We start from the raw sequence: 22,500 nt of genomic DNA, 5'->3' as shown, positions 1-22,500 counted from the left end.
TATTTTAGGTTTTATTTCTTAAGTTTCTTTTTTATTAAGTTCACAAAAAGTGCAATTCTTGAATAAAATGATCATTTTTATTTCTCAAGGAAAAACTTCAGGTGATTGTATTTTCAGAAGATCATTTAAGATCCCTCTAACAACAAAGTGCAAATCTTGAAAAACTCTTAAGACATTCTCAAAAATACACCACATTTTTATTTCTTAAAATAATGTAAGCTTTCTGTAAATCATTTGTCAAATCCTTGTAAAATATTCTTAAGAACACACACACACACACACTCACACATATTATTTGTTAAAAAAAATGTGATTTCTCCAAAAAGTGCGTAAGATGTGCATTTCTTGAAAGATATTCTGCCGAGATGGTTTGTTAAAAGCACATTTTAGTTCATATTCATGGAGTCTCAAGCCGAGTACAGTAACTTGATCTTAACTCATTAAATGCCTCTCTAACAGAATGAAACAGAGCAGGACCTGTTTGAGGATCCAGGCCGCCATCACGTGGCTGCAGTCGAAGATGACGTGGAACTCCTTGGCTTTCTTCATCTCCTTCAGCAGAGGTTTGGCGTCTTTGGTGTCGGCGGAGAGCTGCCGGATCTTCAGACGGATGTTGTATCTGGACGGAGCTTTAATGAGCTCCTGCAGACGGATGAGACCTACACACACCACAGCAGATCTGAAAACACCTCACAAACACACACACATTCACATGTTTGTTTCTGTGTAAAGTGTGTAATGGTTTTTATTCTGTAGAAACTGTATATTCTATGGCCCTTCACCAACCCTACACCTAACCCTAACCCTCACAGGAAACTTTGTGCATTTTTACTTTCTCAAAAAAACTCATTCTGTATGATTTATAAGTGTTTTGAAAAATGGGGACATGGGTTATGTGCTCATAAGTCTCCCTCTCCTTGTAATACCTGTGTCATACCCATGTCATTATACACACACACACACTCTCTCTCACACACAGACACACACACACACACACACACACACACGTGTTCTGATCACATGTGGCTCCGCTGGGAAGGACTCTCTGCAGAAGAGCATTCTGGGATACGCGGGGGGGGGGGGGGGGGGGGGGGGCTGCAGCACATCATTTGACCTTAACAACGGGTAACTAACGGTCGCCTGGCAACCGCATCCTCTGCTACTCGAGGTGAGATCGAGGACATTAGGAAAGATGCAGTAAAACAACAAAACATCACACACACTCACACACTCACACACACAGAAACAATGACTGCTTTTTACAGATATAAGGGAAAATGTCACAAAACCCACCCCAAATCAGATTTTATTTTTATATTATTTATAATAATTTTTCATGTAATTGTATTTACATGTTTAGCAGTTTTGTTATGTGCTTTAGCCATGTTTATTAGTCTGAAATGTATACAAATATTTCTATTTGGGTTTCATTTATTTTTGATAATTTTTTATTTTCACTTCTAGTATTTATTTATTTGCAGTTAGCAATTTTCAGTGCTTTCACTATTATGTTTTCAGCTTTGATGTTCGTTTCAGTTTAATTTTTTATTATTTTGCTATGTGCATTTTCCATTTTGGCTAGTTTTTATTTAATATTTCTACTGAGGTTTAATTAGTTCATTTGTATTTCATTATATGATTTTATTTCTTTCCGGTTAGTAATTGCATTGCTTAATATTTTTAAATAATCTCTGAATATTTTTTTTATGATTAATTTTTTGCTAATTGCCATTTTGCTACATGCTTTTGGGTTTTTTAATAATACAGGTATATATATATAATTTTTCTTTTTTTAAGTAATTTTATTCATTTCACAAATTCATAAGTAAAAATCATATTTAATATAAATTTTAGTTTAAATTTTTAAATTTTTGCTTTATTTAATTTAAGTCTTAATTCCATTTTGGTATTTATTTATTAATTTCCAGTTAGCAATTTTAGTACTTCAAATACAACAGTTTTTATTCTAATGTTCAGTCCAAAAATATCCTGTTAAATTTACAGTAAAAATGTATAAAAAATGAATGCATATTTTTTTTTTGCAATAACCTTGAATCCAACACTGTGTTACAGTAAATGCACAGATAATGCGTGCAGTGTTTATTCTTCTACAGATGAACTCCTAATTAAAACAAACGATCCGGCTCCCGCTTTGATTCAATCTGTGTGATTACAGGCAAAACACTCAGAGAAGGTAATAAAGTCCCTTCTATTAATTAGAGAAGACTAATGAGGAAAGTGCTGCGGTGAGATTCGTTTGGCGAGAGTAAGTGAGATCTGATCTGTTCCTCTGCTCTTAGTCTCATCAATTATGAATTATCGCTCCAGCACTTTATAATAATGTTTTATACGCAGAACCTGAGGTCGATGACAAATGGAGCTGTCTATGAGCTGTTTTCTTTTTATTTATTTAACAAGATGTTTTTAGGTTAAAATTTACATATGCAGGAGGGAACGTGTTTATTTTAAGTCCTAACATTATTTTCTGTCCTTACTAGTTCATTTTAGAAAGTCTTACAAATATTTAAATTTTTTGTTTTATTTATATAAATATTTACACTTTATGTATGCATTTATATCCTTGATAATTTACAAATGTTTACATTTTTTGCTATTATATTTAGATTTATACACATATCTACTGTTTGTTTACAAATATTTACTTTCATATTAACTTTCAAATGTTGTTTTCTATTTAGTTACCATTTTGATTTACATTTTAAATGTATTTTTTTACAAATTTATTGACTTGATGTTTAACAAATCTCCTTTTTTATTTATAGATATTAAAATTTTTCCATTCTTATTTTTTATTAAAAAAAATTTTTTATTTTTTTTTAACAAATGTTTACATTATTTTTTTTATTTAAAAACATTTATGATTTTGTCCAAATATTTTCATTATTAATTATTTACAAATATGTACATCTCAATTTTTATTTACAAATATTTGCATTCTTAAATATTTACAGATATATATATCTTGATTAGTATTTATAAATATTTACAGTTTGTTTTTGTATTCAAATATTTGCATTCTTAATATATATATATAATTTAGGTTTTTCACTGAAACTGATTCATTTATAAAAAAAAATTGACACAAATTTACAAAAAACTGATCTAAAAATAATAATTAAAAATAAAATACAATGTTTCTGAGGTGATAACTGTGTGGTGTAATATTAGCAAGTGTTTATCGCTATGTACTGTGTTCTGTTTCACATACTATTCTTAAAGTGCAGCACCCAGTGTGCTCACTAGTGCTCTCTGTAGTGTGCTGGGGGTCTGTGTGTGTGATTGGCTGGTGCTCACCGGTGCTGTCGTCATACACCACCGTCACCGTCCTCCACCTGAAGAAGTGCACGAGGTCGAGGATGGCCCGGCTGAGCGAGCAGAAGTCTGGATACAGACTGATGTAATACGAGTCTCTGTTATCAGACACCTGGTGCTTCCAGCGCGTCTGGATGTGAGGCACGCCCAGAGCGTTCGAGATCGACTGCACCGCATTGGCTGACGAGCTGTGGGAGGGGCCAAAGATGGCGGCCACGCCCAGGGACAGCTGCTCGCAGGCTGTGATTGGACGGCAGAAAACACACAGGGCCAATCAAACAAAGATAAAAGCTCAATATTCTCGATTATTTAAAAACTTTTATATTCTTGGTTTTAATTCACAAATATTTCATTCTTGAGGTTTATGTACCCTGGAGCAAAAAACAGTCATAAGGGTAAATGTTTTTTTGTTGTTGTTTTTTTATGCAATTTATGCATCAAATGAAAGCTGATCTCTCCATTGATGTGTGGTTTGTTCGGAGGACAATATTTGTCTGAGACAACTATTTGAAAATCTGGAATCTGAGGGAGCAAAAAAATCTAAATATTGAGAAAATCATCTTTAAAGTTGTTAAAAATGTTTATTTACACTTTTTTATTCTTGATTTTTATATACAAACATTTAATTCTTGACTTGTTTACAGGTATGTACTTTTTGTAATTTAAAAATATTCACATATTTTGTTTATTTACAAATATATTCTTTATATTTTTGTTTTTTTTATATAAAATAATCTACATTATTGGTTTTATTCAATAATATTTACAGTTTATCGTATCAAAGATGTACATTCCTGTTTATTATTATTATTATTATTTACCAATATTACATTTTAAATTTTTATCTATATTTTATTTTTAAATATTTACATTCTTTATTTTTATTCAAATTTTTTGTTTTTATATACATTTTTGATTTACAAATATTTACATTTTTGTTCTAATTTACAAATATTAGCATTCTTTATTTTTTATTAAAAAAATTTTACATTCCTGAGAATTGTGTAAACGCATATATTTTTTTTCTCACAGAAAGCAATCACACAGAATACTTCAGAGCACACTTCTGAGGTGGTTTCTAGCCCAACAGTATAAATCTTGTTGTTTAAATTCTTGTGTTTCTATAAATGTTGTTTCTGGCTTTGGATCAACATGATGATATAATGTATTCCATCATACTCTCTGAATAATTGCAGACACGTTTCTCCTCCCTTTGCATGTGATTTTTGGCTAAAACAGCTTGGGGGTCACTAATGCACACACTGAAATCCTGCGAGTCTGTGTTAAACTCTGACAGCAGAAGCTCTTTCCCTAAATTTCCCTTCCATTCCAGCGTAACCGTCACATCTGAGAGCATCCGGAGAAAAAAGGGTCATTAAAATTACAAATGAGGCCTTGGGCTCGAAATGACAAAGAGCAGGAAAATAGAGCAGCGTGGGACGGAGAAAAGAGACGATTTTCAGGAAAGACCTCGAGTTAAGAGAAGAAAACGTTTGTGTTTTTGTGTTTTACTCACCTAAATACTGACTTTTTGATAAAAAAAAAAGAAATACATTTTTGCAATTTTATTTACAAATATTTACATTCTTAATTTATATTTATAAATATGTATTTTAAGTTTTATTTACAAATGATTCAATTGTTGATTTGTTTTAAGAAATATTTCATTTCTTGATTATCATTTTCAAATATTTATTTTGTGATTTGTTTTTATTTAGAAATAATTATATTCTTGTTTTATATTTATATATATATATATTATTTTAATTTTCAAATTATGAAATGTATTTATTTACAAATATGTACATTTTGTTATTATTTATTTTCTCCATTTGAATTTATAAATATTGAAGTTTTGTTTGTGATTTTCAAATGTTTGCATGCTTAATTTTTTATTTATAAATATTTAATTTTATTTACAAAATATGTACATTCTTGATTATTTACATAAATTTACTTTTTAGTTTTAATATTCAAATATTGAGGCTATACATTCCTCTTTTTAATTTATAAATATTTATAATTTTCATTCGAATGTATAAATGTTTACATGTTGCTATGATTGTAAATTTTTTGTTTTTTTAACTACAAATATTTACAGTTGAAATAAATACAAATCTTTTTATTTGTAGGTTTGTGTTGTGTATTTGTTCTGACCCTTCCTGGAGGCCTCGAAGCTGTCGAACACGTTGATTCTCTGGATGTCGTAGGTCAGTGTGGTGTTGGGCAGAAGCGTTCGGTTCCTGTTGATGGTGTTCAGAGCGAATTTAAAGGCCAGCTCCTCGGGTCCGGACGGGCCGCTCTCTATCGACTCGAAGATCCCCCCTAGAGAAACACCACAGATTAACCCTTCAACTCCCGAGAGACGCAGCACTGACGTGAAGGAAATAACACACAAAAACATATGTAGTTTAAATACTCAAACACATTTGTAACCCAGGTTAAAATCTTTCAAAATATATATTAAATGTTTGTATATTGGTTCTGCTGTCCCCGTCCCTTTAAATTGCCTGTGTGGAGAACGTGCCCTGCGACTTCACGTAACCCCAGTCAATTGACTGAGCTTAGCCAATCACTCATTTGAGCACAGGTGTTTAATCAGACTGTGGCGTCTTCCTCATTCAGAGGTGTGGGGAAGCCGATCGACAGTTGTGGACAGGTTTGTGTCATACAAACTACTCACTCTGGTGCTCAATTCATGTTTTTAAGTTAAGTATATCATTGTAACTTTTAGAACAACTTAACTGGCTGCAGGGAATTCGTCACCGCCATCAGGTTATGTTTACATCGAGGAACTGGTGAGTAATCTGAATGAATGACCTACATGCTAGAGGCTAACATATTACGTTAGCAGAGCTGAACATTAGCATTGGTGTTAGCTTTACCATTGGCTGCTCTAGTTGATTCCTTTTATGCTGTTGTGAAGTATGCCACTGTTTTTGCTTTATAAATATATTTGTTTGCACTAAGTGTGTTTACATGTGTTATGAAAATTAGATTACAGTACTGTTGGATTAATTACTTGAACTTTGTGCAGGTAATACAACTTTAATATTCCACTTTTGACTATGTTGTCAGGCACTTAATGTTTATTATTTGTAGCTTGTACATTTAATGATTTTGTAATGATTTAGAATTGTGTACACATGGAAATTTATATTTGAGTTTGGAATTAGCTAAAGTTTAATGCAAACTTAGTTCCAAATTAGCCTTATTTACTGGTCCCGTTGTTGCACCACAGGCCAGGTTCTCTCTCTCTCTCTGTCTAGAGATGAATGATGGCGAGCTGAATTACTATGGCTAGGAGCCTAACATCTGAGCAGCATCTACTAATACAGGTTGTCTGCAGCCTGTCCCCAACACACGTCTCCATAGACTAGCGCTTCAGTTCCACATGCACATCCTTTCCCTGGACAATAACCAGTGGACTTATTAATATACATTCTCATAAAACTCTTGTGGGTTTGTCGTGTTAGTCTTCAAGAAATCAAACATCGCTGGGACAGTTTTTTCCTTTTTCTTTTTGCTCTTGTGTGTGGTATTTGCTGTAATTTCTGTTGTTATATCTTACTTGAACAATAACCTCAAAGTGCACTTGATTATAATCGGTTGAACTGCAGTCTGTAAATATTTTGTTTTTCCTATGTTTTTTCTTTCATTATTTTTGGTTGTAAATATTGTTTAATCACTTTAATACATGGTACCTACACCAAATTTAAAATCGTGTTACTGACCACCAGCTCCTATAGCCTAATTTAGACTTCTGTGATTTAACTAGCCTATATTGTTTATTTCCATAGCTACCTATTCAATTTATTATAGCTAATATTAATTACATAATATTGGCTAGCAGCAGGTCCCAAAGACCCGTTACACATTTTCTAAACTTTACACACAAATTGCATGCAAAATCCATCTCATCTCTTTAAAAAATGAAGCACTCAAAACATCTCAAAAGAAAACAGACGCAAAATTAATTCCTGTTAGATTTGTGTGTTGTGTTTTGCAAAAAGTGTTTAATGAAAGTGAAAAGCTGAGAATTAGTGTAAGGTTTAGCAGATGTGCAAAATGTGTTATTTATTAAGAAATATATTGATTTTTTTTTTTATTTTTCACAAATAGTTACATTTTATTTGTTTAAATATTTACATTTCTTACTTCAGATAAGTAAATAAAATGCTAAATAAATCAATAAACAAATGATATGCACTGCACCTGGTTCTCAGCTTCTGCTTCAGGTGTAAACGAACGAGAACGAGTGCGACACATCATTAAACACTGGATCTGAGCTGAGAATGTGTGAATGTGAGACGACGCTTAGAGTCTGAGGAAACAATTAGCATCAGTGTGAGTGTGTGTGTGAGAGAGAGAGAGAGTTTGTGAGCTTGTCTCTGATTCTCTCATTAGTTTTTCTCTCCCAGAAGTCAGTCTTATATTTCAGATGTTGCTCTTTTATAGAATATATATACAGAAACAGATCCAGACCGTCATGCGCCTCATACTAAGAGGTTTGATTTGATTCAGTTTAGAATGAATCAGTGGCTCTGAATGAATCGTTTGAACGGATGAATCAATGACTCACTGGTACAGAGAAACATTCAATGACACAAACGTATAGAAACAAACACAGAAGATCCAGTGAGTTCCAGCTGTTAATGTTTCTCAAAATGCAGAAAAACTGTAAAGATCATGTGACACTGGGGGAATGATGCTGAAAATACAGTTGTACATCACAGAAATACATTACACTTTAACACAGATTCACACAGAACACAGCTGATTTACTTTAGAATAATATTTCACATTTTTTACTATTTTTACTGTATTTTTAATCAAATAAATACAGTTTTGGTGAGCAAAAGAGGCTTCTCTGAACAGAAACACTATCTACTGTACAGACGGACTTTTAGGAATTTTCCAGCTGAATTTAGTCTCTCTCTCTCTCTCTCTCCCTCCCTCCCTCTCTCTCTCTCTCTCCCTCTCTCTCTCTCTCTCTCTCTCTCTCTCTCTGTCTCTCTCTCTCTCTCTCTCTCTCTCTCTCTCTGTGTGTGTAATTATGATAAAGCTGTTATCCTGCTTCTGTCTGTGTGCTGCTAAAAACAGCCTCGTCGAGCCGGGAGCTGGAGATTTTATCCTCCTGCAAAGGTAAAATGTCAAGTCTTTGCTCAGGGGAAGAGCTTTTATTCTGCACAAAGCAGCAGTTCTCAGATCAGTTTTCAGAGGATATTACAGTGGTGTTTCATCTGCATATTACTCCTCAGATCAGCCCAACACTGACACACGATCAGAGAACAGCTTTCATCTCAACACTGTCGAGGAGAAACTGCTGAGATGTTTGAGATGCTTTTATTTCAATGCATCATGCATTTCATCTCATTGGATATTGTTTGTTCCACAGCTATTTCAACAATATTCAGACTTCTGAACTTAATATAATTGCTTTCACAATGGAGAGATTTATGCTGGATCTGTGCATGATTTTAATAAATGCATTTAAAAAAAAGTGATAATTAAAATAGATGTTTTATTTATGACTGACAAATATGCACCACATTAAGCTATTTTCATATGCAATTCAAATACATAAATCTTAATGTAATATTGTAATTATTTCTATAAAAATATTAGTGGATTTTTTTTTTTGTAAATATATTTTTATTGAAATAATTAGTTTTATTATATATACATAATACAATTTAAATAATACATAAATCTTAACTTAATATTCTGTAAATATTTAGGGATTTGGTGATTTGTGAATATTTAATAGTTTGTAAATATATTATAAGTATACAAAATTCAAAAACATAAACTTAAAAGCTGCAGTATGAAACCTTTAGTGAACAAAAAAAAAATTTTTGAGCAAGTATAAAAGACATTATTTTTTAAAACTGTTTCCTTAACTTACCTCGATTTGCAACGGCAAACTTAAATACTACTATTAAGAATAATAATTTTATAATTTGAGGGGTCGGGAACGATCGCGTGGGAACATGACGTCATTCGTCTTTGCGTGGTTACGTCACGTCCGTAAGCAGAAAGAAGCAGCTTGTTTAGAGCGTTTGTGTAGCGTCCTGTGACAGTTTTAACTTAAGCTCAATGTAGTAAAGTTCTAGACGACTGTCATCGTTAACCTCTGGGGAATCACCTGTTTCCAAGACTAAGAAACGAGAAAAGTGGCGAAAGCTCGGAGATCTGAAGGGGTTAATGTCAGGTAATCATTTTCATGTTTTAAAACATTTAACGTACGTTTTATTGTGTCACAACAAAAGCTTTAGACATGTTAGTCACTTGTTCAGATAACATTTTCCGGATATATGCTGATAAAGTCATAGTATGATGTTTGTCGATGATTTCAAACGTTTATCACTTTCGCGGGACTTTTTCTTATATCCCGCGAGTTTACTGTCTGCGCCCGCGAATATTTTAATATTGAAATATTGCATAAATAACATTTGACTGAAATATTTTGTAAATAAAATATGTATTTAAGGTCGGGGTGTGTGATATTTATCGACTGCAGTAGCATCGTAATTGTAGTTTTAACGATGTCAACCACTTCATAAAGTTAATTCATTTCATATGAAGAGTGCTGTTTATCGATCCAAAAATGAAAGTTTTTAGAAATGTGATTTATTTTTTTTAACAACTGTTCAATGATCAAGAAGCTATTTAAAAGACTTACGGTACAGTAATAATCCCAAACACAGTCACAGCACTGTTCTGTGTCTCTGAGCAACATGACAGGGATTCGTTCCTGAGTGAATCAACCGTTTAAATGATTCGGTTCAATCGCAATGAATCACTTATTAACACTGACTTGCTGCCACCTACTGGTGGCTTTAATTTCACATTTAAAGTACCTCTTTATTATTTAAATAATTTCAAATATAAATATTCAACATTTTATGTTTAACATACCTAAACATTTTTGTAACTGCAGGTTAAAAGCGCAGACGCAGCTTCTGTGTTTCCTCTGCGCTGAGACGATGAATTTTATTGATACTGATTTAATTTGCTTGGTAACAGCCCAAATGTCTTACTATTACAATTCACTGATAAAATGTAAGAATTTTGCTCAAGATGCAAGATGCATTATTCGTGCAGGAGTAATTCAGCTCTCGTTCATTTAATGAACATGCTGTTGAAGAAAATATAATAAAAAACAGTACATTATAAAAATACTATACATAATAAAAAGTAATGCACAGAAAAGAATTTGTGTTAATTACATAATACATAAAATAATGTAAAAAAATAATAATGATAAAATAAAACAATATAAAAAAGTTTATTAAATTAAAAAAAATGCATGAATTAAAAAACGATAAGTAAAGAAATTAGCTTTGAACAGTTCAGGTTTTTAATGAATATTAATGAATGTACTGTTGAGCAAAAAAATTAAATAATAATAATAATGCATAATAATAACAACAAAAACATATAAAATAATAAATAATTATGCATAAAGTCAAGTAATTTAAAATAATAATAATAATAATAATAATAATAATTAAAAAAATCAGTCAAATAGTGGAATTTGGATTAAATATTTTAGGTCTTTAGTGAATGTGCTGTTGAACTCCCAAAAATAAAATACAGTTATAATGACCTAAAATTACAAATGTGCACAAAATATTGCTATGTAAATTAAATAATTTAGCTTTTTTTTTATGAATGTACTGTTGAGCTCCCAAATGTAAAATACAATCAAATGTAAATTTTATTGCCCCTTTGTCTCATTATATGTGATCATATAAATAATAAACATTTCTAATAAGAAGATGAACAGTGAAACGGCTTGAATGAAGAAATGTTTCATGTTGTAAAATCAAGTTGACACCAAAATAACAGGAATAGACACAGAAACATAAAGCATAAAGTGCAAACAAGGCCAGAGCTCTGTGTGTGTGTGTGTGTGTGTGTGTCTCAACACGAGCAGCAGCAGATAACACACAGAGTTGTGTCATTCGTGACCTTTGGAGCATCTTCTCAAAGGAAACACACAAGCATCACTGACTCCGGATCTCACATCATTCTCTCATCGCCTCGTTTGACCTCTGACCTGCGGCTCCCAGGACTCAGTTCGGTGTCTGTGAGGATCTGAAGGCGATCTGTCAAACTCTATATCTCACAGAAACGCTCTGTTGTTATCCAGACCTGACGGCTGTTCTCTTCGTTTGAGTGTGTGTGTGAAGAGAAACACAAATAAACCGTCTTCCTGAGCAGAAATCAGCTGACTTTAATAATTAACATTCAATATACATGAGCACTTGACTTACCCTGGATATAAATAAATTATAAAAACAGAGCAATAACTGAGAATTATAAAATATATAGTTTTATATCATTTGTATGTTTTATTATAAGGCATTATTTTATAACATTTAATGTAATTTATGTTAATATCTCATTTGTATGTTTCTAAATATATTTATTTCAATATTATATACTTTATATATAAATTATAATTTAAATATATTCTGAAATAATGTTTAATATTTTAATTTATCAAATATATATATATATATATATTAAATATCTTGTAAATTATTTTAAAATTAAATTAAAGATATAAAATATTAAATTAGAAATTAAATTAAAGATATAAAATATAAATTGTGAAAATATATTTTTTATCATTGAAAAATCATATTGTTATGATTAGTGTTGTATAATTCATATATTATAATTTCTATTTATTTTTTAATCATTTTGAGATATTATATTTAATATGTATGAAATTAATTAATTAGAAAATAGAATTATGTATTTGGATATTAATTAATAGATTAATTTAAATGCCAGTAAGAATATGTGACTTTATTAAAAAAATAAATAACAGTAAATACAAAAACATTATGTGATGGAGTGTCAGTTGATTTTTTTATTTTTATTAAACATGCATAAATGAATGATGTTGCTGAAGTTAATGTAAAGCACATGAATGGTGTTTGTGTGAGGAGATGGGATCAATCATCTTGGGCTAGTGTGTGCCGCGCATGCTAATAGCTAATGGATTTCAGCTTTGTTCCTGAAAGCTCTGCTTGTATTTTTAAACCGTGAAAGGTGCAATTTACTGCCGCAGAAAATAGTCGTGCCGTTTCTGCCGTCTGGTTACACGAGGTTTGTTCTGGTTTAAGTGTGGTCTATCACAGGTTTGGTCTCTCACACAACCCTTCATCAAGACTCCTGAAGATCTGCTTTTACAGACATAAACCTGAACCCATTTAACATGCAAAGCCCAAAAACTGACTGCATGGAGTCAGGACACACGTCTGCAGCCTGCAGTGATTTAATGACTGAAATCAGTTTTCTTCAAGTCACTTAAAGTTAGCATAATGCAGTATTAGTTTTTATTTACAATCAAGTAGATCAAATTAAATAAATTGATACAAAAAATTGCTTTAAGAATGAATAATGTTTAAATATTTTGTTATTTATAATATATATTGTACCAGTAGGGGGCAGCACATGATTGTTTGGATGAGTGAGTCATTCATTCAGCCGATTCGTTCATTATTCGTTACTGAATCACCGACTCACTCGATTCGTTCAAAAACGTGGATTCAGTAAGTAACTTTTCTTTTTTCTTCTTTTTTTTAATTATTAGATTTTCTTCTTAAGTACTTTTGTCTTGTTTTCTAGTATAAATCACTAAGAATTCTTGAATTTACAAGTAAAATGACTTAAAATATTATGTCTTGTGTTTTCGAAAAAATTACCGAAATTGAATGAGTTTTTGCTTAAAACGAGCCAAATAATAATAATCTGCCAATGAGGTAAGAAAAATAATATTTTTTAGCCTTCAATTTAAGATTAAATACTGATTATTCACCTTCAGTGAATATAGTTTTAATACAGATGCTATTGATATTTCTGTGTGATTATTTCTTTAAAATAAAGATTTATTAATATTTATTAGTAGTAGTAGTATAAAAAACTAGATAACAGAGGAAACGAATCACCGAGTCATAAGAGGAAACGAATCACTGAGTCATTGTTCTGAACACACAATGCATCAGATGACTCTTTCAGGCAAAGTCTTCCAGAGTGATCTCAAACCCTCTTCAGATACAAACACAAAGCCGGTGTGATTCATTAGATTCACATCCTTGAGCCGAATCCTGGTGAATCCTTCAATAATAATAAACTCAATGATAAAGCATCACTTAAGAGACTCTTACTGTAAGTAAATCTGACTGTTAATGCAAAACTAAACTGTCCCAAAACTATATTCTTTTGTGTATTTATGTCATTAATTGTTTCCAGCTAAACTGCAAGTTTAAATGTAGTTTTAAAGTACATATAGTATTTTATTAAATGCTCATTTAATTTCTAATATTTTTTATTATTACATTTATCTTTAATTTAAATCTTATATTTATTATTTAAATTAAAATTTTCATTTGTTTTTACACTGATTTAAATGCATAGTTAATTTCTTGTTATTTATTATTACATTCAGATGCTATTTTAATTTCTATTATTTTTATTTTAAAGTTATTGTATAAATTATTACTTTTTTCCCCTCTTTGCAATAAACATTTTGAACCCAATTGCAATATACATTCAATTATTGATATATGAAATTAAATGCCACTTTAATTTTAATTTTAAATGCAAATTAAATATTTGTAATTAAAAAAAAATAATTTGAGTATTACAGCAATTAAAGAAATATTTTAAATGTGCAGTAAATATTAATTATACATTTTTATTATTTTTATTAATTATTATTAATTTATTATGTTTTTAAATGCCCATTTTAATGTCCAATTACTATTTTTTTTTTAAGTTTTATTATTGATTTAAAGCTTACATACATTATTAATTTAAAGTTTATTTAAATATATTTAATGAGGCTGATGATGAACAAAGATGCTCTTCTTCACACACACATCTGTGCTTCTGGAGGCTCATAGCAGAGCGGACGCGTGCCGACTCTTAAACACACACACACACACTGATGAAGCCTGTGACGCTGAAGACTGATGAAGACGAGCCAGCATCACAGGACCAGCGAGATCACGCAGACTTCATAAACGCAGCCGTTCATCATTGACCTTCTCTGAGCACACGTTTCAGACGTCACACACTCCATCACTGTGTTTACTTCTGGACACAAACAGTGTTTGGGGTTTTTTGGACATGCACAGGACTGATAGGTTCACAATGTTTCATGCAAGAATAAAAATACAGTCATGGTTTACAATAATTGAGGCACGTTTTCCACAGTTTTCACTTTCTTTGAACACAATGCATGAAGAATGTTATCGTGTTTATTCATATACTCACTGTAAAGAGTGAAAACAGTTTTTGTCTGTATATATAACATGCCTTTATTGGCCTCGAAGATGTATTTTGCATTGAAATACACTTTTGTTCTTACAACAGTGGGTTTTTGTCATTAACTAGTTTCCAAGTTGCGAATTTAATTTAAATTTAGAATTTTGTTCTTCCATTTATTAAATATAATAAATGTATCTTCTATTTGTTTTGTATTTATTACATTTGTTACATATCTAAATCTTGCATTTATTAATTATTTAAATGCTAATTTATTTTGTGTTTTTAAATGTATTTACATGCATATTTAATTTCTAATTATTACATTTAAAAAAATGTTTTTTTTTTTGTACTTATCTTTTTTACACCTTAAATGTAATTAGTTACTATAATTTAATGCACATTTAATTTCCAATAATTGTACTTTTGAAGTTAGTATTGTAGAAATTGTTACTGTATTTTTTACATAAAATAGTGTATTTTTCTTCTTGCAATAAACATTTTGATTCCGCTTATCATGTGCATGCCAAAACACAAAACGAAAACGGTCACAACCAAAAGCACAGTGCATGCATGTTCAGAAATCTACAGATGAGGGCTGAAGTCACAGATCTGGAAGTGAGTCGCACTGAACACACTGTCGGAGATCTCGAGATGAACAATGCGGCCGTCTGTGACTCGTGATTATGGTGATTTAGTAAGACATGTTTGACCACATCGCAGCTGATTATCGATCTTCAGTTCACAGATGTGATTCCGCCAGGCCTGATCTCACACACACACACACACACAGTGATGCATCACACACACACACACATGACTGAATCAGAGTCAACGAATCAATCAAATAAACAATCGATCATCTCTCACCGAATCTCAGCACGTGCGGCATTCCGCTCGAACCGGCGACGAACATCACCGCCGTCAGTCTGATTACGAGCCCCGGTAACACCACCATCATCATCATCATCCTCTTCATCACCATCCGCGGCTTCACGAACACGGCGCGTCACGGCATGACCGTCCGCGTTCAGCGCGCGTCTCTCCGGTTCACGGAAGCGTGTGTGAATCCGCGATACTGCACTGCACCGGATCTAACGGAGAATCACGGAGACTGCATGCGAGTCTGTGCGCGCGCGGGCGGGCGGGGGGGCGTTCATTCAGACGAGCGCGTCACGCACCGCGCGCAACACCGACGCGCCTCTAAACGCGAGCGTCAACAAGTAGTCGTTTAGGGCGCGTTGCTGTGCATTCAGCACGGAAACACTCCGTGAAGAACCGTTCCAGCACCGAGCTGTGATTCAGCACCACGGACAGAGACGCATCCTCATCTTTATTTATCACCATCACATGACCTCCGCAGTCTCGAGACATCATGAGAGTGACGCCATGAGTGAAGGATGTCATCAGTTGTTCCTCTGCGCGCTGTGACGAGAGAAAGTGTGCATCAGGAACTCTGTCTGTATACAGCATGCTTCACTCCACACTGAGCTGTGTTTGGCTTTAACAGACACTTCTGTCCTAGAGCAGTTCTTACTTCTGTATATTTGTCTGATTTTCAGTGACACCAAGTTTTTACAATTTTATTTATTAATGTACTTTTTTTAAGGGATTTAAAGCTGGTTATTACATGCACTTCACTGACACGAACAATCAGAAACATTAGGAGTAGTCTTTATTTTCATTCACTTAGCAACATATATCATCCTCATTGGACTGCATGTGAAAATGTCCTTTTAATTTCAGTTTTCGTCCGTTTTTCAGCCGTGAGTGCCTTTCTGTTGATGTTGAAGCAATAAAAAGGCACAATTTTCTTGATTTTCTCTTTGGATTTTGAAGTGAGCTATGACCCAGACATTTCCAGATGAGATTCAGCAGTGCACTACACTAAATCATCTCAAGGTTCGTCCCGCAGAAGCGTGATCAGGACATGTTCAGAGAGACTGAAAGAGGCCTTTGATTCACTGAGAGACACGTAGAGATCACACACACACACACTCACACACACACTCACACACACACTCACACACACACACACACACACTCACACACACACACACACACACACACACACACACACAGATGGAAGGGTTTCTCCAGGGTTCTGGATATAGTGAGTGAGACTGAGGGATTGACAGTGTGAAGATGCAGATGATTAAGTTTGTCACTCACATTACTGCGAACACACACACACACACACACACACACACAAATGCTGCTGTAAACAGAGAAATGGACTGTCTGAGACGCTCGCCATCTGTGGCATTATCATAATTATGGAAATAGGCAGAGAGGGTGTTATGGACCGACTGAATGGGATAACATCCACACACACGTCTGCATCTCCATATGTGTGTGTTAAAGGCACAACATCAAAGATGTCCACGATAAAATATCCAAAAACTACTTGCATTGTTTGGAGGAAGAATACTGTTTTTATTTTTGTGAAACCTTACTACAGACATGGAATAACCGTTTTATAAAAGCAACTGATTCATTTGGGAACAATACACACCACTGTCTTTATGAATGAGTCATTGAGTCATTCGTTCAACTGTTTTGTTCACAAACAGGGATTCACAGATTCACTCGTTCTGGTTTCTAGCACGAGAACCGAGCTAAGAATAAATGCAGATTATTTTCATATTGAGTTCCCGGCAGGAGACTTCAGCGACAGTCTTCATTGGATTCTTGTACAATGTGCATGCTTACTTGAAGAAGTAATAGAGATCTTAATGAGATCTGTGGTGTGACTTGTGTTCCCGTGGGATCTCGCTCTTCTTCTTCTTCACTGTTTCTCGGAGTGATGACAGTGATGCGGATGCCATGGTAACAGGACACTAATGCGGTCCAAGCGAGAGAATGACACACAAACACTGTTCTCAGCGCGTCTGTGCTGTAACCCAGCTCTCGTTAGCGCTCTGCTCAATCTATTTACACACTGGAACACGAGGCAACACAGCAGAAAGACTGCAGACGCCACACAAATCAACAAACATGCAGAAAAGTACACAAATATTGGGTTAAGTGCTCCATTTATATAGTGCAAGTACATTTATAATCAACATTTCTCTCAGCTTTCAATGCATTGCCTTCTACATTGAAGATGTATATGATGTTGGCCAAACATTGCTGTGTTCAATCATCAGGAGTGTCTTATAATGCTGTCTAGGTACAGATCTAGTCTCCGACACCTGAGTGCACCAGCAGATGTGAACATCTCAGACTTCTGTTCTCTGGAGGAAATGATTCATTTAACACCAAAAAACATCCCCAGCGCTCCGATCGCACACCTGCGCCACCGAGAGCGAGCGCGAGAACAGAAAACAGACGAGTTTCGGCTCCGTAATTCACCAATTAAGAGCTTCAGTTCTGCTTTCAGCATCAAACAACTGCGATCTGACGGAATTAAATATGCATCAAACTGCATTTCTCTCACAGCGGTCGAGAAGATTTGAGTAGATTGCACAGATGAGAAAAATACCAAGAAAATGAATGAAAATCACAGAAAAGTGGCATATGTTGAGTTTTGTTGTGGTGTCGTTTTGTTACACAGACCTGGCAACCCTGTCCAGTAGTGTGTTTCAGGATGTGTTCCATCAGGATTTATTGATTTTTAGCATGTATAACAACAGAAGGCAGTAAATTAGCAGTAGAGACCCTCAAGGAACCATTAAAATCAGTTTTCCAGCAGGTTTCTACTCTCACGGTTTTTCTTTCACCACAGTTATTTTTGGCTTTCTGTATTCATCCAATGCTAGATTTGTTTTGATCCATGTTGAATTCTGTCAGATCAGTTCAATAAATAGTTCCATTATTAATGACAATAATTCAGCGAGCGCAGGTCGTTAGCTTCAGTGCTGCTACAGGACCTCAGTGAACACACCCTGGTGATTGGTTCAGTAAGTGAGCGAGCTCTGAAGGGGAACAGCTCTGAGCGGTGAAGCGTTCCTGCGGGAGCACCACAGTGAGAACGATCACAACGGATTGGACGCCAAACCGCTAGCAGCTTGTTAGCAAAGCGAGTTAGCAGCGAAACCCTTCTCAAACCCTCTGTAATCTTCCTCAGTCTTAGAAGGGGTCATTTTGTCCTGTTCTCTGAGGTACACTTATAATGCCATCAAACATCAAAAGACATCATAGTTTAGAAGTAACAGGCTATTTTCTGTCCTGTTTTTAACCCCTTCATCAGAGCTCTGTAGATTCAGAAGTAAACGCCCACTGCTGTGATTGGCTAATAGTTGTGACAGCCTACATTCCTCACAGATGGACGCTGCAGTCATTTAGGTTAAAAACCCATGAATAGGCTAGGGGCTAAACAGTCAGCAATTTAGAGTCGGTGGGCGGGGCTTAACAGGTGGGAACCTACAATCAGTGGGCGGAGCTTAACAGACAGTGATGTAGAAATGGTGGGTGGGGCTTAACAGACAGGTACGTGTAATCGGTGGTCGGGGCTTATCAATCAGTTATGTAGAAACTGTGGGCGGGGCTTAACGTGCAGCAGTGGGCGGAGTTAAACAGTGATGTAGATCAGGTATTGATCTCTGTAGGTCGGGTTTATCCACACTGTTACATCACAAGCTTTGGTTCTGGCAGACTGCCTTTAATATAAGCTGTTTTTAGACTAACCACAAAGTTTTGAGTTCTGAAACTTACAGGATGTTTTTATAGCACAATGAGCTCTTTTATGTCAAGGGAATTTAGTTTTCTCAGTTCATGACCCCTTTAAGGACGCCTGGATGTGTTTACAAGCTCATTTCTGAGTGTCATCAGCGAGACGCCACGGAAAAAGCTCCTAATAATAAAATGGGTGCCAGAACAATCAGCTCTTAATGTAAAGTGCACGCTTGTGCTTCTTCTCACTCTCATGTTACGTGACTTAATGAAAATGCCATATCTGCAGCGCTCACACACTCAAAACCACAGAGAACAGCTCCCCAAGGGCTTATTGCAGTAATTAGGATTCTCATAAGCCCTTTTGTGAGAGAAAAGCTCCCCACATTGTATCTGAAGCTCAAAACGGAGCAGAATTTGACAGCGAGGATTAATAATCATGAGTGAGTACCTTCATTCACTCCAGACTCTGACGAACACAAAACAGTGATCTGTTCTATAATTAGATTCACATTTATGTTTATTGATCTGGCAGATGCTTGTATATTTATATTCATATATATCATTTAAAGTATATAAAGATTTTATAGATAATTCTAATATCTAGAGTGTAAAACAGTTCCACCTTCCCAAGGGACACAGCTCCTGTTTCTCTGAGCTACAGACGGCTCAAGGACACGCGTGTGCTGTATGACCGTGTGTGTGTGTGTGTGTGTGTGTGAATGCAGAAGTGAGATAATAGCTGAGGAAGAGGAGCTCAGAACACAGCAGGAGGAAGAAACACTGGCTCGACACAGAGCAACACTATCAGCCTCTCAGTGTCAGCGCTCGCAGAGGATCATTCATTACTGAGAGAGAGAGATCTCTGAATATAGAGACACTTGTGCTGCGATACGAGAAGAAAAGAAGGAGGAGTCACAGTGCATCAGATCAGCAGAACAAGAGACACTCAGAAGTATGCACTACTACATGCACAGAGTATCCCACAATGCACTGCACTGCGCCTGACCTTCCACTCACAGGCTGATGCATGAGCTGGCACAATACAATATTTTTTTTTTTTTTTTTTTTGGTGGATGTTCAAATGAAATGCATCATAATGAGCTCATGCATACTAATAAATGATATGCTTTTGAAGTGTTATTAAAATGTTGAATTTTGTCATGGTTAGAATAACGTTATCTAAAGGTTACAACAATGTATTTTTACAATATTATGATTACATGTACTTCATATTTACCAGAAGCATAATGTTATAGGAACATTTTTTTTTTAATTCTAAGAATGTTAAAACACCAGGAAATTTAACATTGTTTTTCCAAATATTTCTAAAATGCTAAAATGTTTTTTTTTTTTTTTTTTGTCAAGATTAGAACATTATTCAAAGGTTACAAAAACACTCTTTATTTCTACCCAAAATGTTACATTTTATTTTAACACTCATTATTTGAACATTTACTGTATTTGTAAGGTAATAATAGGTAATTATAATGTTATTTAAAGGTTAAAAAAATATAGTTTCTTAAACATTCTACCAACATTATTTCTACCTCGCAGTTCTGAGAGGAATAGTCGATAGTTTAATTTGACAATTTTTGATATATTGATATATCTCAACACAGTTCTTTACTGTGAGACTTTATAGAGAAACAATTATGAGCTACACATTTTTTCTTATTTTTATATTTTCTGTTTTCAATTTTTCTGTCAAGTTTTTGTTTTATTAGTTTTTACTTTTCTAAATCTCATGACAGTTTATTTTAGTTGTTGTAGTTCATGTTAAACTAAGTGCAAATGTGGAAATAAATCATTTAAATATTATTTCAAGTAAATACTAATTTTTTATGGTTGTGGTTTTAGTTTGCTTTAATAACCCTGATGTGTCTGATGTTGTGTGTTTGTCAGTCAGCAGCTGATCACAGCAGTGTGTTAGTAGCTGTGAGGTGTGTGTGTGTGTGTGTGTGAATCGTTGAGAGAACGCAGTGTGTATGACACAAGGACGCAGCGCCGCTGATGGAATAGAGTCTAATTATTCGGCCCTTGAAGAGCGTGACTCCATTTCATTCCCAGCGATGACCCTGTGCTGTCATTCATTAGTGTTCAAATGTGCCTGTGCACACACACACACACACACACACACACAGGACAGAGATGACAAGCAGACCTACAGTCATTCATCATCCTGCGCTCCATTAGTTTATCTGTATCTCTCTCTGTAAAGCTGCTGACTTTGAATATTCAGCTCTATATGTGCTATTTTTCTCCACACACACACACACACACACACACACACACACAGTGTAAATGAAGACACAAGACTGGTGCATACTGCAGGAAGATTTGGTCTGCAGAGGAAACACCATGACCTCTTGACCTCTAACCAAAGGTCAGGTGACTCTGTCCACACACTGAATGCAATATTAATGCACTGCTTATGGCATATACTCAAGAACATACTGTGCTCTTCTTTTTTTGGGAGTAATATGCGATGCATGTACAACATAAGCACTGCACGGCAAAAACATTCTTGAATTGAGATAATTTTAAATGAATTTTGAAAGTAAAATGACTAAAGATGTTATTTCTTGTTTTCTGAAAAAAAGAATCACAAATTTGTAATATTGTATTTTATTGAATGGGTTCTTTGATCTGTTTATTTGATCCATTATAATGACCATCTCTCTCTCTCTCTCTCTCTCTCTCTCTCTGGCCTGTGTCTGAATCTCTAACACACACACACACACACACACACACAGAGACGGTTGGTGGTTCTTGCAGGTGTTCCTCCACTCAACATCTGTTTCACATCTTGACAAGCATCAATCACATCTGGACGCTGGAACCCTGTGATGATGCTCGCGAATGGACAGCTGTTACCACGGAAACCCCATCAGCGCGGCACCCAATCAGAGCGAGGGAACACTGATCTGTGTGCAGGAGAGCCTTCATCACCCATCATCTGTGCGTTTACAGCACATCCATCATTCACATACAGAGAATCCTCAGGAGTTCACAAACATCAAGCTGAAATACAGACGTGATGTCAAGAGATTTAAAACATATCAACTGTGAAGGAGAAATCACGTCTGTTCCTCACATACAACTGTGACTTAGTGCATCACGATGGCGTTAGATACTTAGTTTCTTTTTATGGAAAGTAAATATCACAAACAGTATATTATATATACAAAGTAACTGTACACTACTTATTTGAAAAGTAACTTTCCTTTCATGTGAAATCTTCCAGTAATGTGTTATTTTACT

The 22,500-nt window shown here is 34.4% G+C and overlaps 1 protein-coding gene and 1 long non-coding RNA gene across 2 annotated transcripts in view; one reads left to right on the top strand and one right to left on the bottom strand.

The window, feature by feature from the left end:
- Positions 1–16,016, bottom strand: part of LOC127947380 (glutamate receptor ionotropic, kainate 2-like) — a 19,706-nt gene extending 3,690 nt beyond the window's left edge. The window contains exons 1-4 of the mRNA XM_052544471.1: positions 15,493–16,016; positions 5,491–5,658; positions 3,316–3,573; positions 478–659 (exon numbers count right to left, since the gene is read on the bottom strand). Coding sequence (XP_052400431.1) covers positions 478–659; positions 3,316–3,573; positions 5,491–5,658; positions 15,493–15,607 — 723 coding nt within the window. The 5' untranslated portion in view covers positions 15,608–16,016. The remainder of the gene's footprint in view (positions 1–477; positions 660–3,315; positions 3,574–5,490; positions 5,659–15,492) is intronic.
- On the top strand, positions 5,940–8,830 carry LOC127947381 (uncharacterized). Its single transcript, XR_008151284.1, has 4 exons — positions 5,940–5,992; positions 6,068–6,131; positions 8,399–8,478; positions 8,595–8,830. It is a non-coding gene; the product is annotated as an uncharacterized LOC127947381 (long non-coding RNA).
- Positions 16,017–22,500: the final 6,484 nt, after the last annotated feature.

Source organism: Carassius gibelio, chromosome A25 (assembly GCF_023724105.1).
Source record: "Carassius gibelio isolate Cgi1373 ecotype wild population from Czech Republic chromosome A25, carGib1.2-hapl.c, whole genome shotgun sequence".
In the NCBI taxonomy this organism is placed as follows: domain Eukaryota; kingdom Metazoa; phylum Chordata; class Actinopteri; order Cypriniformes; family Cyprinidae; genus Carassius; species Carassius gibelio.
Note: the sequence above shows the minus strand (reverse complement) of the source record. Positions and strands in the feature narration are given on the sequence as shown.